This window comes from Neoarius graeffei, chromosome 10 (genome assembly GCF_027579695.1).
Source record: "Neoarius graeffei isolate fNeoGra1 chromosome 10, fNeoGra1.pri, whole genome shotgun sequence".
In the NCBI taxonomy this organism is placed as follows: domain Eukaryota; kingdom Metazoa; phylum Chordata; class Actinopteri; order Siluriformes; family Ariidae; genus Neoarius; species Neoarius graeffei.
This window is the reverse complement of record NC_083578.1, coordinates 83,546,819-83,559,366: the sequence shown is the minus strand read 5'-3', so window position 1 is coordinate 83,559,366 and position 12,548 is coordinate 83,546,819. Positions and strand designations below refer to the sequence as shown.

Sequence of the window (12,548 nt, the reverse complement as noted above, 5' to 3'; positions counted from 1 at the left end):
GACGACAACACAGAGCAATCGAGCTACAATCTTTCCAGGCTAAGCAATAAAAGTCCAACCTGAGGCTAGTCATCATTCGGATTGGAAATGGAATAGAACCCAAACTCCTTATTGTGTGCGCCAACGTTGTGGTATTGTGATTTATCATTTTGAACACGTAATACGGCAAGTTAATATTGTGTCCATAATCTCGGAGCCTTTTTCCACATCGCTAATACAGTTAGTCAGAATCGTATTAGCGTATATTATCGCTGTCTTTGAGGCACATTTAAGCCGGTTTGCTCCAAAAATAACCTCATATTGCAGTTTCTTATTGCCAGCACTAACCCAGCGACTGTTTTAGCATCTCGGATAGTTCACAAGTCATTTATCATCATTATTGTGCACCATATTTGAGGTCACATCAACCATGCACGGATTACATTCTACACAATCTTGTATTTAAAAAAACAGAAAACACACCCCAGCTCATATCTATGCTTCCGCCCGGTCAGCCAAACAGAGACGTCAGATGGATAAACGATTTCGTCAGCCCCAAGCGGATGATTGGTCAGGGCAGAGGAGCCATACTGGAATAAACCATACTGATTGTTTGGAAAGCAAAACGGCAGACCAAAGTTCACCGAAACGCCCAGCAGTCTCGGTGCATGCTTGTCAGGCATCATGAAGTGAAGCAGAAAGCTAGGCATCGTGGGTAATATTTAAATAATACTGGCTGGCATCAGTGTTGTAGTCGAGTCACTAAACCTCGAGTCCCGTCTCGAGTCCCCGGCGTTCAAGTCCGAATCATTAAAAAATAAATAAATAAATAAATTCCGAGTTGAGTTCGAGAACAAGACTCCAACTGCACCATTTGACGGTGGCTGTTTTAGCATCATTAACATTAGTTTGTTCCTGAACATGCCGTATGAACAGGTGAATGTCCTTCTCTTTATCAGGGAGTGTGAAGTATTCGGTCAGAGATGGTTGGGAGACGGATGTAAGTGCAGAAGGCGTGTTTATTAATACAAGTGAAGACGGTAAACAATCCAGAACGGCAGGCAAAATTGTAAAACGGCGAAACGGGCAATAGGCCGAGTGAGGCACAAACAGGCTATCGTAGACTTGGCAGGATCGAAGACGAGAAACAGGAAACCAAACAAGGCTCGGTAATGTGTCAGCAATGCAACTCAATACTTCGCAAAGTAAAAGTGTTCTCACAGTTTTTATATAGGTGCCCTGATCGCGCCTTAATCCTGTGCAGGTGCAAGTCGCCAAGGCGCACAGGTGTGACAGTCTTGCACAAAATTGGTATGAAAACTAATGTAGACATAAATATCTTATGCCAAATTATTATGGCATGTTACAAAATGTTCCAAGTCCTTGTCTCCAATTTAGGAGTCCAAATGCAGTTAATGTACGAGTCAGAGTCCAAGTCACGAGTCCTTAAAACGAGAGCATGAGTCGGACACGAGTCCTGGACTTGGAGATGTTAGTGGAGCAAAGAAAAAAAAAAAAAATCAATCATGAACTTTTGAAAGTCAAACTAAGATATATTTTTTTGGGGGGGCACGTCTATGTCCCCCCGAAAAAATTTTAATAACACGCAAAACTCTGCATTCTAGTGCATTTTAGTACTTATTTTCACTAAAACAAGTTAGAACTTTTAAGCCTTTTTCTTCCATGTACATTAATGATTAACATGTCAAAAATATCAAATGTAATTCCCCTAGTTAATGAGTAATTTTCAGGAGTGCGTTTAGAAAACGCGGTGATTTTCCTGCCTACACAGTTCACTACTTTGAAAAATATCAGACAGTTGAAGGTAAACTCAGCAAAATCCCAAAACAGTCGTGTTAAAAAGTAAAGGTCTGTTAGAGTTTCTAAAGCTTTCAGGTTTCAATGTTGGGGATGTTGAGCCTCGTTTATCAATCTTTTAGTCGAGTTGTGCGTTTGCAGAAGCTAAAGTGAACTAAACATTTCCAATTCAGATTTATGCGAGTTGAAGCCAACTGTTTACATTAGTTCGTATTGTCTGTAAATTTAAACACACCAATGAATACCACATTTCTCATGTAAATCAGGGGCGTAGCGAGGATTTTTCAGGGGTGTGCGTGTCGCACACTGACTACATTATGTAACAAAAAATAATTACCATTGCTAGTTTTAGGCAGCTTAGAAACCGGCTCTTCCATTATTGCTGTTTCTTCCACGTTTTCTTGATGTTGTGTTCTAGAAACGGCACTAAAACTTAGCTTCGAAGCCACAAAATGCAACTTTGATGCAGGGCTCGAAATTAACTTTTTTTCTTTGTGTCCCCCAGTGGTCCTGAATTCTGTGTTGTATTGTCCCGAATGGAAGCAATAGTATCCCCATTTTTTTTCCTCTCTGAAATAACCAGTGGTTAATATTATCATATGAAGTTACTATCATATTTGTAAACTATGCGATTTTGAACCCTTTATATCATTTTTACAATAAGTCACAAGACACAAGCGACACATGTCCTATACATCATCTACTTCAAAATTACAGTTATTGCATTTTCAGTTTATTAAACTTTGGCGATCTCACTGTATGAATAGATACCCGTTTATTTAAAGGGGCCAACTAGCTCATTCAGAAAATGTTTCAACTCCCTACATCTGCAGTACACTTTAGTTGAAAATAAGACCCCTTTTATGTTCATTTCATCTACTTATACCTTGAATATCTGTTGGCACTTATAAGGCCAACTTATAATTTTCACCATTACCGTTATCCATAGCCCTGTGATGACCTGGCGACTTGTCCAGGGTGTACCCCGCCTTTCGCCCGTAGTCAGCTGGGATAGGCTCCAGCTTGCCTGCGACCCTGTAGAACAGGATAAAGTGGCTACAGATAATGAGATGAGACCGTTATCCATTTTTATGAACTTTCCGTTATCCATTACCGTTATCCATTTTTATGAACTTTCCGTTATCCATTATCCATTTTTATGAACTTTCCGTTATCCATTTTATGAACTTTCGCTGCCGAAACGTGGGTGGAACATCAACATAGTGCCAGGTCCGAGCCTAGTTGTGCTGCTGACTGACTAAACTTTCTGAACTAGAAAGACACCAAGAAAACTCACTTATTCTGTTGGACGGTATCTTCCGTCAATATCATCCACATCATTCCTGTTGTATTTTATAACGTGTCTAACAGTGTTCATTCAGTTCATTCAGTTGCTAGCGTTGCCTGCAGACCAGGCGATGACACTTTGGATCCTGAAGGTCCCGGAGACGTTATGTCTGGACTTTCAGTTTCTTCCCCGCGGTCGGTCCGCTTCAACCACTTAAGCATTTTTGTTCTGGCAAGAGTCGGTGCAGCGTGTGCGGTAGCAATTCCATTCCAAGTCCATATAATGCGGACTCCGGCCGAAGATTCTAGAACAGAATGCGCTGCTCTGTAGCCTACGGATGCAGGTGCATCGAAAGTGTAGCTACTATGTATTTTTCGCTGTTAACGTTTTAAAATTAAAATTGACAAATTAGGTGAATGTCTACGTACGTGTTACGGCTTTGTAAATAATATTAATGTAGAGCTTTTTTTCTAGACCTTTTTTTTTTCCATTGTCCTGGGATTGTCCCAGATATGATAATTTTGTGTCCCGATGACATTTTTTATAGTCCCCGGGACATCGGGACACCGTTAGTTTCGAGCACTGCTTTGATGGAAAAAAATATAATAAATTGCTGACCTCTCTTCACGTCGAAAGGAGGAGGAAAGTTTTGCTTGTTTTGACATGGTGAATTAACAACACGAGGAAATACTTGTAATTCACAACTAAAAAGACTGCAGCTACACCGGCAGCTTAAACATGCTTTCTAGTGCGATCGTGTTGCGCTTGCGCAGAACGGTGTCAGTCCTGCGTGCCTTAGCTCGTGCACCTAAAGGCGCGCCTAACGAGCTCCGGCATGCGCGCCGTTAACAAAGAACACCTGTCTTTAATCAATGCTGTTTAAGGACTGCGCCCATGCAAGGACGATGCGAAGTATTACACCACGTCTAGGAACACAAAAAATCCGAAAAATAAATTTCTCCGTTCGGAAAACCGGAGATTTTCAAGAGTTGTGTCAAATATCCGGATTTCCGGGTAAATCCGGAAGACTTTCATCTATATGGACTCTAGTAATACAAGCCTGGCTGCCATTGAGTGGTACATCAGATATGTTTCATTCAGCTAGCATGGTACTGATCGAATCGAAGACGAGTAGCTGAATGGAATATTTCTGATATACCATGAAAAGAAGCCAGCCAATATTATTATTATTATTATTATTATTATTATTCATACACATTCCTTTCAGGTGTTCAACGCGTCTCTCTCTTTCAAAATTCTCTCAAAATCTTCCTGACAGCCATGTTTGTTTACAAATGGTCACAGTCACCCACTAGCGCGGAAGTTTTACGTCTCCGATGTGTCTCTTTTCCAGTTTTTCGATGTCTGTTGGTAGTCAGGTGAAACCTCTACAGCTAGAGTTTTGTCTGTAAATCATTTAAAATTGCTTTAAAATGTGCGTCATGAAACCAACTCCTTAAGTTTCAGTTCAGTTTGTACAGTAATTGGTTCCAAACAGAGGATGCAAAAAACTTAAAATGCCCTTTCCCCCCCCAGTTCAGCACAGATCTGAAAAAGGGTTTTACTGCAAGAGTTTTTACGAGACAAATTAATGCAGATTAATTAGCACTTTCACTCATTTAGCATTTTTAACCATATGCATGCTCCTTTTTTTTTTTAAAAAAAGGGATAATAGCTAGCACTGCATAACACTGCAATATCTAAAATATTGATACGCGTCAAGGTTTTCAACTACACCTTCATGTGAATCATTATTCATACAGGACACCTTTTCAATGGAATAAAAACGTGTTCTATTCCCTTCTAGCAGGTTTCATTGCATGCTATGTTGTTAGCATATCGCTTATCCTACGTGTATTGCGCCACTCTACCTAATGGAGAATGAGCATTGAATATGGTTTATGATATTGCATGGTTGTCTCGACAACATGACATCACACGTTGGAGCTGACGCGAATATCCAATGAGAGAGTTTTCTGCTGCCTACAATCATTTCTCTGTTCTCTGGGAAAGAGAAAGACACGTTGAACACCTGAAAGGCTACCAAAACTTCATTAGATTTTCTTCACGCATATTTACAAGAGAAAAACAGACTAACGGACATCGGAAAACTGGAAGAGATATGTCGGAGACGTAAAACTTCCGAGCTAGTGAGCGACTGACAATTTGTAAACGAACATGGCCGCCTGGTTTGCTTCGTAAAATACGGAATATTTTGAGAGAATTTTGGCTGCCAGGTCGCTCCGTTGTGTGTAGCAATGTTGATTTTAAAAGTAACTCAGTAAACTAGATAGAGACTGTGACTAAAGCCACAGTAGTTTGCGCTAGCTGAACTTTGTCAATTGAAGGTCATTTTGCTGGACAAAATTGGAAAAAAAATCATGAAAATTGACAGTTATAAGTGACTGGGAAAAAAAGCGCCCATTTTTCATGGTTCATTCCAGATCAGATCAGTGATCCGGATCAGCACCAAAAGTCATAGTAACGTAATTCAGCCCAGAGGTGTAATTCTTACGAAATTTGGTGATGATTGGCTGAAAACAGAGGGAGAAATAGCATCCTAAAAATGCTACAAGAATAAATAAGAAGGTAGAAAGATCCTGAGAGTAACAATTTGCGCCAACGCAAATTAATCCCACAGGGGTATAAACACTTAAGTCTGAGTGAAAAATACTGTCGCAAGCCTGCAGCGTGGAAGAGGAGTCTGGAGACAGAAATCTTAGTTTGTCAGTCATTAGCCTGTGCTACTTGCTCTCGATAGCACCGGCTTGACTGCTTTATTAGCATTTGCTAACACTACTGATGAATGCTACACTGGCTGGAAGGTGACTTCACTGCTGAGCTGACGGCGCCGACTCACGGGTAAGCTAGCATCAGCCTTTGAGAATGCTAATATGAAGAGAGAGTGTAGTATTACAACAACAGGCTTTTTTTCGTGGTATATCAGATATATTCCATTCAGCTATTCGCCTTCGCCTCGTTCAGTATCATGCTAGCTGAGTGGAATATATCTGATATACCACTCAACGCCAGCCAATATTATTTAAAAATCTTAAAAACATTTGGCGAAATATATTTACACTTTGCAAATTATAAACAAAACACCACCCCACAAAAGGAAAACCTCAGAATTTAGAAACGGTGACAATACATCATTTACTCTATTTATTTAAATAAAAGAAGTGTACTGTTCCACCTGGAAGTTGGAAATAATGACAGTTTTCTAAGGTTCCTTATTTTGAACAAACAAAAGCAGCACTGTATTTGATTTCTCTAACAAAGGAAATCCTGTAATTCTGTCCACCTGTGGCGATCTGACAAGTTCGTAAGCCATGATGGTTGCCGTGATTTGAATTAAAGGAGATAAGCAGAGCAAGAATGGCACAGGAATAGTTTTAAGCGTCAACAATAAATCTAATACAGTAATTTTTACGATTAAAATCATTCATATAGGTAGCGGTCTGCGTGAATGACCTCGACGTCTATGGACATCACAGCAGGAAGTCTATCGGTCTCATCGCCATTTCCGCTATACTAAAAACACAGAGCTGACTGCAACTCCGATCGTCCATTTTGAGCTAATTTATCGCCATGCCACACAGATGTGTTGCTGGCCGGTGCAGCAACATGACCGAAGGTGGATTTACGTTGCATTCATGGCCCAAGAATGTTCAAACTGCAAAGATTTGGACGCGTTTTGCAAATAGTTGTTCACGGGCACATTATACTGAAGACTTGTACAAAACCTTTGATCTGTTGAGGAGCGTTGGCTATAAGCCTGTATTGAAAGAGGGTGCAGTATCAACAATTAAAGGAAAAGAAAACTACAAGAAAAGGAAAGTTCAATTGCACCAGTTCTCAAGAAGGTTCCGGGTTCGAATCCAGCGGCCGGCGAGGGCCTTTCTGTGTGGAGTTTGCATATTCTCCCCGTGTCTGCATGGGTTTCCTCCGGGTGCTCTGGTTTCCCCCACAGTCCAAAGACATGCGGTTAGGTCAATACGGGACGGCCTTAGGCTGAGGTGCCTTTGAGCGAGGCACCTAACTCCCAACTGCTCCCCGGGCGCTGTTAGCATGGCTGCCCACTGCTTTGGGTATGCGTGTGCGCTCATTGCTCACGTGTGTGTTCACTGCTTCAGATGGGTTAAATGCAGAGAGGAAATTTCACAAGTGTGTGATGAATAAAGTTGTGCTTTCTTTCTTTTTTTTTCCCTTTCTTGGCAGCAATATCTCACCCTTACATGGAAGAAGCGAATGAACGAAGAACTGAAAGTCAGATTGCTTCAAAACAAAAATCGGCCACAAGCTCAGCCTTCAAGAAGCGAGAACAAATGGGTAAGATGCAACTCTCATTTGGTTACATCACCACTACTCATCATTTACCTGCATTTAGATTAATACATGTAACTTGTATTGTGTGTTTAAGTTACAAGATTATTTAATTTGCTTCAGAATGCGATTGTCTCATTTCATCTGAATATTTAATTAGCCTTTTACGCTTTTTTTTTTGGGGGGTTTTTTCACCTTTATTGGATAGGACAGTGTAGAGACAGGACAGGAAATGAGCGGGAGAGAGAGACGGGGAGGGATCGGGAAATGACCTCAGGTCGGAATCGTACCCGGGTCCCCGGATTTATGGTATGGCGCCTTATGGCCCTTTTCCACTACCCTTTTTCAGCTCACTTCAGCCCGACACGGCTCGCGTTTCGACTACCTCAGAGCAGCCCCACTCAGCTCGACTCAGCCCAACTCAGCTGCGTTGGTAGTGGAAAAGCGGCATTAGCCACCTGAGCCACGACGCCCCCGCCTTCTACGCTTTATCAGTGAAAATGCATGCATGTTGCATAAGTTATAACACCTATCCTGTTTTAATGAGAGTCACATGAGACTCTCAATTCCATCCAATTCTCGAGACAGCTTTGTTCTCTGGCTTTATTTCGTAAGGTGGGGGCCTCCGCTGCCGACGTTTTACTATCGGATTCACTTTCCGATGGTTCGAACCGATACGGTTTTATGTGCATAGCAATAGCATGTACATGCACTCCAATTTCAGGACTATCACAGTCAGATGTATTACTATTTGAGGAATCCGAAGAATCTCCAATAAATCTGAACGAAGAGGCCATTGCAACCACTCTCGCATGCCGAGTCTGGCTTTGGTCTATAGCTGTCAAAGGCCTCGGCCTTAAAACCGGTTCCCGCTGTGATGTCACGCACTCAGAGCTGGCTGGCTCAGCTCAAATGCAAACTTTGCGGTCGGTTTTAACTTTCAAAAACATTTTTTTATTCCCATTTATGCAGCATACAAAAGTCAAGGACGGAGATACTATCCACTCAGAAATTTATTTAAAAATAAAGGTTCTGCGTACCTCCTTTAAACATCAGCACACGCCTTATAAAGTTGTACTTCGTCGTATCTGTAGAGCTGAAACGAGCGTGAGGATGACTTGTGGCTGTGGATTTGGGAGATGAGGTGAGGTGTGGTGTAGAACAGTACCTGAGTCACTGTGTGCTCCTGTGTCCTGAGAGTTGATGCTCTCGGTCAGGTTCTTGTCCCCGCTGTTGCCCCGCCGCAGCGTCATAGACAGCTGCCGCTTGATCTTCCTCACGCGCTCCATCAGAGGGGGCAGGGGGGGCCGAGACAATGAAGAGGGAGACGCAGCCACTGTTCAGTCACCCTGTCTCACACACACATGCACACCCGTGATGTTACATACCATTTAAACATTTCAGGTACACTTGAGCAATGCAACTCAATACTTCGCAAAGTAAGTGGGTTTTCACAGTTGTTTTTATATAGGTGCCCTGATTGCACCTTAATCCCGTGCAGGTGCGAGTCGTTTACGGCACGTGCATGCACGAGAGAGATTCCACTTAACGCAGCAGTCTGCTTAGCGCACCCAAGAGTGTCTCTGACACACGTGCCAAGGTGTCCAGGTGTGGCGTTCTTGCACGAAATTAGTATAATGTAGATAGAAGAGATCTTATGCCAAATTATTATGGCATGTTACAAAAAATAAAGAAAAAATCCGAGTCCTCGTCTCCAATTTATGAGTCCGAATGCAGTTAATGCACGAGTCATCAATGCTCAAGTCCAAGTTGAGTCACGAGTTCTTAAAATTAGGGCACGAGTCGGACTCGAGTACTACAAGCCTGCCAGAGAGCATCTAAAAATTGAAAATTGCCCCCCCACTGCACCAGGCCCAGGTATCACACGCACTGCTCCACCCCTACTTCATTTCTTAACAAAACCCCTGCAATACCTCCGATATCTCAGAGAGAAAGGAAAAAAAAAAGTATTGCAACTTCATGCATCACAATATCAATATTCTATTGTCATATTGCCCAGCCGCAGTACCAATGATGTTTTATACTATGTTATACTCTCAAAGAAAACTTATGAAATGGTGTGACATTTCAAACAAAATGCTTTCTCCCTTTGAAAAAGCCAGAAAATAACTGACGCTATTAATTTAGCTAGCTAGCTCATTCTTAGCTGTCAAGTCTTTGGTATATGCCCCCCACACACACACAATATAAACAAACTGCAGCAGAAATTAAACAAAAAACTGCTAAGAACGCCAACTTTTACCTCAGATGTGTTGACAAATCATTAGGAAAAGATGGCTAAAATGATTTACGATTCAAATTTGATGGATTTGTCCCACTCAGCTAGCTTGTATTTTACACAGACTTTATATAAAAAAAAAAAAAAAAGTCAGTGGAAACAAAACCACTGAAACTATCAATACTGCTAAGAAAAAGTTATCACTATGACGAATTACACTTTTATAATATCATCAAGAGCAAAAATGCTGAAACGTTCATGGTTTCTGCAGTATTAGGGTTGCCACCATTCAGAAATGAAAATAAAGGACGCCCACCACGGCTCCTTGGAGCCATGACCACCACGGGCACGACTCCCATGGGGTGGGGTGCCCGCAGCAGTGGTATGTTTTATTTTGTAGGTGTTTTTAGTAAAGGGGTGATCAAGAAAGCAATTACTCATACTTAAAGCTTGAAATGCTTTATTGCCAATGCTGCAAAAATGTATAATGTACAAGTGGGCAACAATGAACTTTTAAAATATAATCTAAATATAGTGAGAACTTAAAGTGCTGATGACACGTTTTTGACATCTTTGGCGATGTTTTATAACATAAAAAGTAATTCCCGATGATCCATATATTAATTCACGAAGGCGCCTATTTTACAAGTTATGATGATAAACGCGGCAATTTGGGCAAATTTGACGGGGCTGCAGCACCCAGGAGACGAAGGAGGAGGAGGAGCTATATGACGTCAGCGAAAGAACCTTCCTCCTAACTTACCAGTTTGTTGTTGATGCGACAGGTGTTCAGTTTATCATTATTAGTATTTTTATTATACATATACACACACACATATACATACATACATACACACATATATATATATATATATATATATATATATATATATATATATATATATATACATACATACATACACACACACATATATATATATATATATACACATACATACACACACACACACACACACATATATATATATATATATAAAAAATGCCTTCGCGTTGTGTTGCCGGCTTTTGCTCCAAAACCCACAAGGATGGGGTAAGTTTATTCAAGTTTCCCAGAGATCCCGAGCTGCATGCGAAGTGGGTGAAGCAAGTCAGGCGCACTCGTGACAAGTGGGAGCCCTCACCAACATCCGTCCTGTGCTCTGAACACTTCGATTTGGATTGTTTTGACACCCTTCCCAGCTTAAAAGAATCTCTTGGGTGTTCAATTCAGTGTTACTACCATCAGCAGCGCCTACACAGTGTTGCCAGATTGGGAGGTTTCCCGCTCAGTTGGGCGGTTTCAAGTGCATTTTGGTGGGTTTTGAACATATTTTGGGCTGGAAAACGTCAGCAGTGTCTGTTGCCAGATACTGCTGACGTTTTCCAGCCCAAAATATGTTCAAAACCCACCAAAATGCACTTGAAACCGCCCAACTGGGCGGGAAACCTCCCAATCTGGCAACACTGCCTGCCAGTATTCTGGAGGGGGTCTACTAGTAGCTATGCCGGATCCAAAGACAGTCCTCCTGTCAGAACGTGTGTTGTGAAACGACATAAGATAAAGGTACGTTGAGCTATAGATTCTACATGATAATCATAAATGTAATCATAAAGTCGGCGTGATATCAGTCATGTACTTGCTTGTGAAAGCTTGCGGCTTTCATGTAACTGCCGCCTAGCAACGAGAGGCAAAGGGTAAAGAGGGTAGGCTATCATAGATTCTATTCGGAAGAGATCAACACAATTCTAGACTCCCAGAAGAGGAAGAGCTAGCACTAGAGAGTTCACCGGCCATTTCCATTGAGTAGAACCAGAGTAGAACAGCCAGTGAACCGCAGCGTGTTCTTCCGCTGACGTCACAACATGGCCGCGAGCCACGGACCCAGTTTTCTTGCGCCGTGCAATTAAAAGTTGGATATTTGCGTAACAACAGCTTCTTTTCACGTAATTATAACAGAAATCTAACATGTTTGCCATGTTGTATAGTTTATTTAAGAAATTGCATAGAGTCATGTTCGTGTCATCAGCCCTTTAATATCACTGTAAATGTAAATGCATAACTGTTCTTGGTGTAGGGACTCTCTTTGTGAACCTTGGGGACATTTTTACTTGGAGAGGAAAAAAAGAGAACAAAAAACAACAAACGTATACTATTGAGAAACAAAAATGGCGTGAACTCCAAGTTTTCTGAAATTTTTACATTGTGAACAGCTTGGCCTGTTTATATGCTGCAAACTTTACTGCGATATTTCAGCAGAGTAACGGACTGTGTTATTGATATCATTATGTCCCCCAGCCCTTGATACAACAATCTCTCTTGACGGAAAATCATCATCATGACAAGCCTTTCGAATAACGCACTCTTGTTCGCACGTCTGGGATGACGGATGACTGCGTAGGCGGACGTGTTTGTTAGCTCTGGACGTTATTGAAAGCGACGGCGCTCCTCTGGGAAGACGTCACGCTGAGACTCCGTGCTGGACTCGACTTCCAGACCAGAGCCAAGCGTATAAACAAACATCAACCCCGACTGCTCACTTCAGAAACAATCAGGACCGGCTGAGTCAGATTTTCAAGGTGAGCGAGCAAGCGAGCAGCAGAGGTTCAAGGTAAGAATTCGAGACATGCGCAGAAGCACGAACACAAAACAAAACGGATGCAAACAAGCGGTCACAGACGAGCAACAGCAAACAACTTCCACTCCCTCGGGCTCATCTTCAGAGTCGAGAGCATTTTGAAAACATTTAACAGCACTTCCTATTCACAGAGTTTGGCAAGAACACGGGCTGCGTTTTCATCTGCGTTGCAATAAACATTTGGCTTTAACTAGAGCATGAAAACGTACATGTTGCACATTTATACATATTTACCAGACAAAGACATGTTAGGTCACACTGT

At 41.7% G+C, this 12,548-nt stretch overlaps 1 protein-coding gene across 3 annotated transcripts in view; it reads right to left on the bottom strand.

The window, feature by feature from the left end:
• cdk16 (cyclin dependent kinase 16) overlaps positions 1-12,548 on the bottom strand; it is a 104,600-nt gene that overhangs the window by 47,766 nt on the left and 44,286 nt on the right. For all 3 annotated transcript variants that reach the window (XR_009655544.1, XM_060932429.1, XM_060932430.1), the window contains exon 2: positions 8,580-8,760. Coding sequence is in view for 2 of the 3 variants with exons in the window: in XM_060932429.1 (XP_060788412.1) it covers positions 8,580-8,700 (121 nt within the window). In the remaining variant the exon portion in view is untranslated. The remainder of the gene's footprint in view (positions 1-8,579; positions 8,761-12,548) is intronic.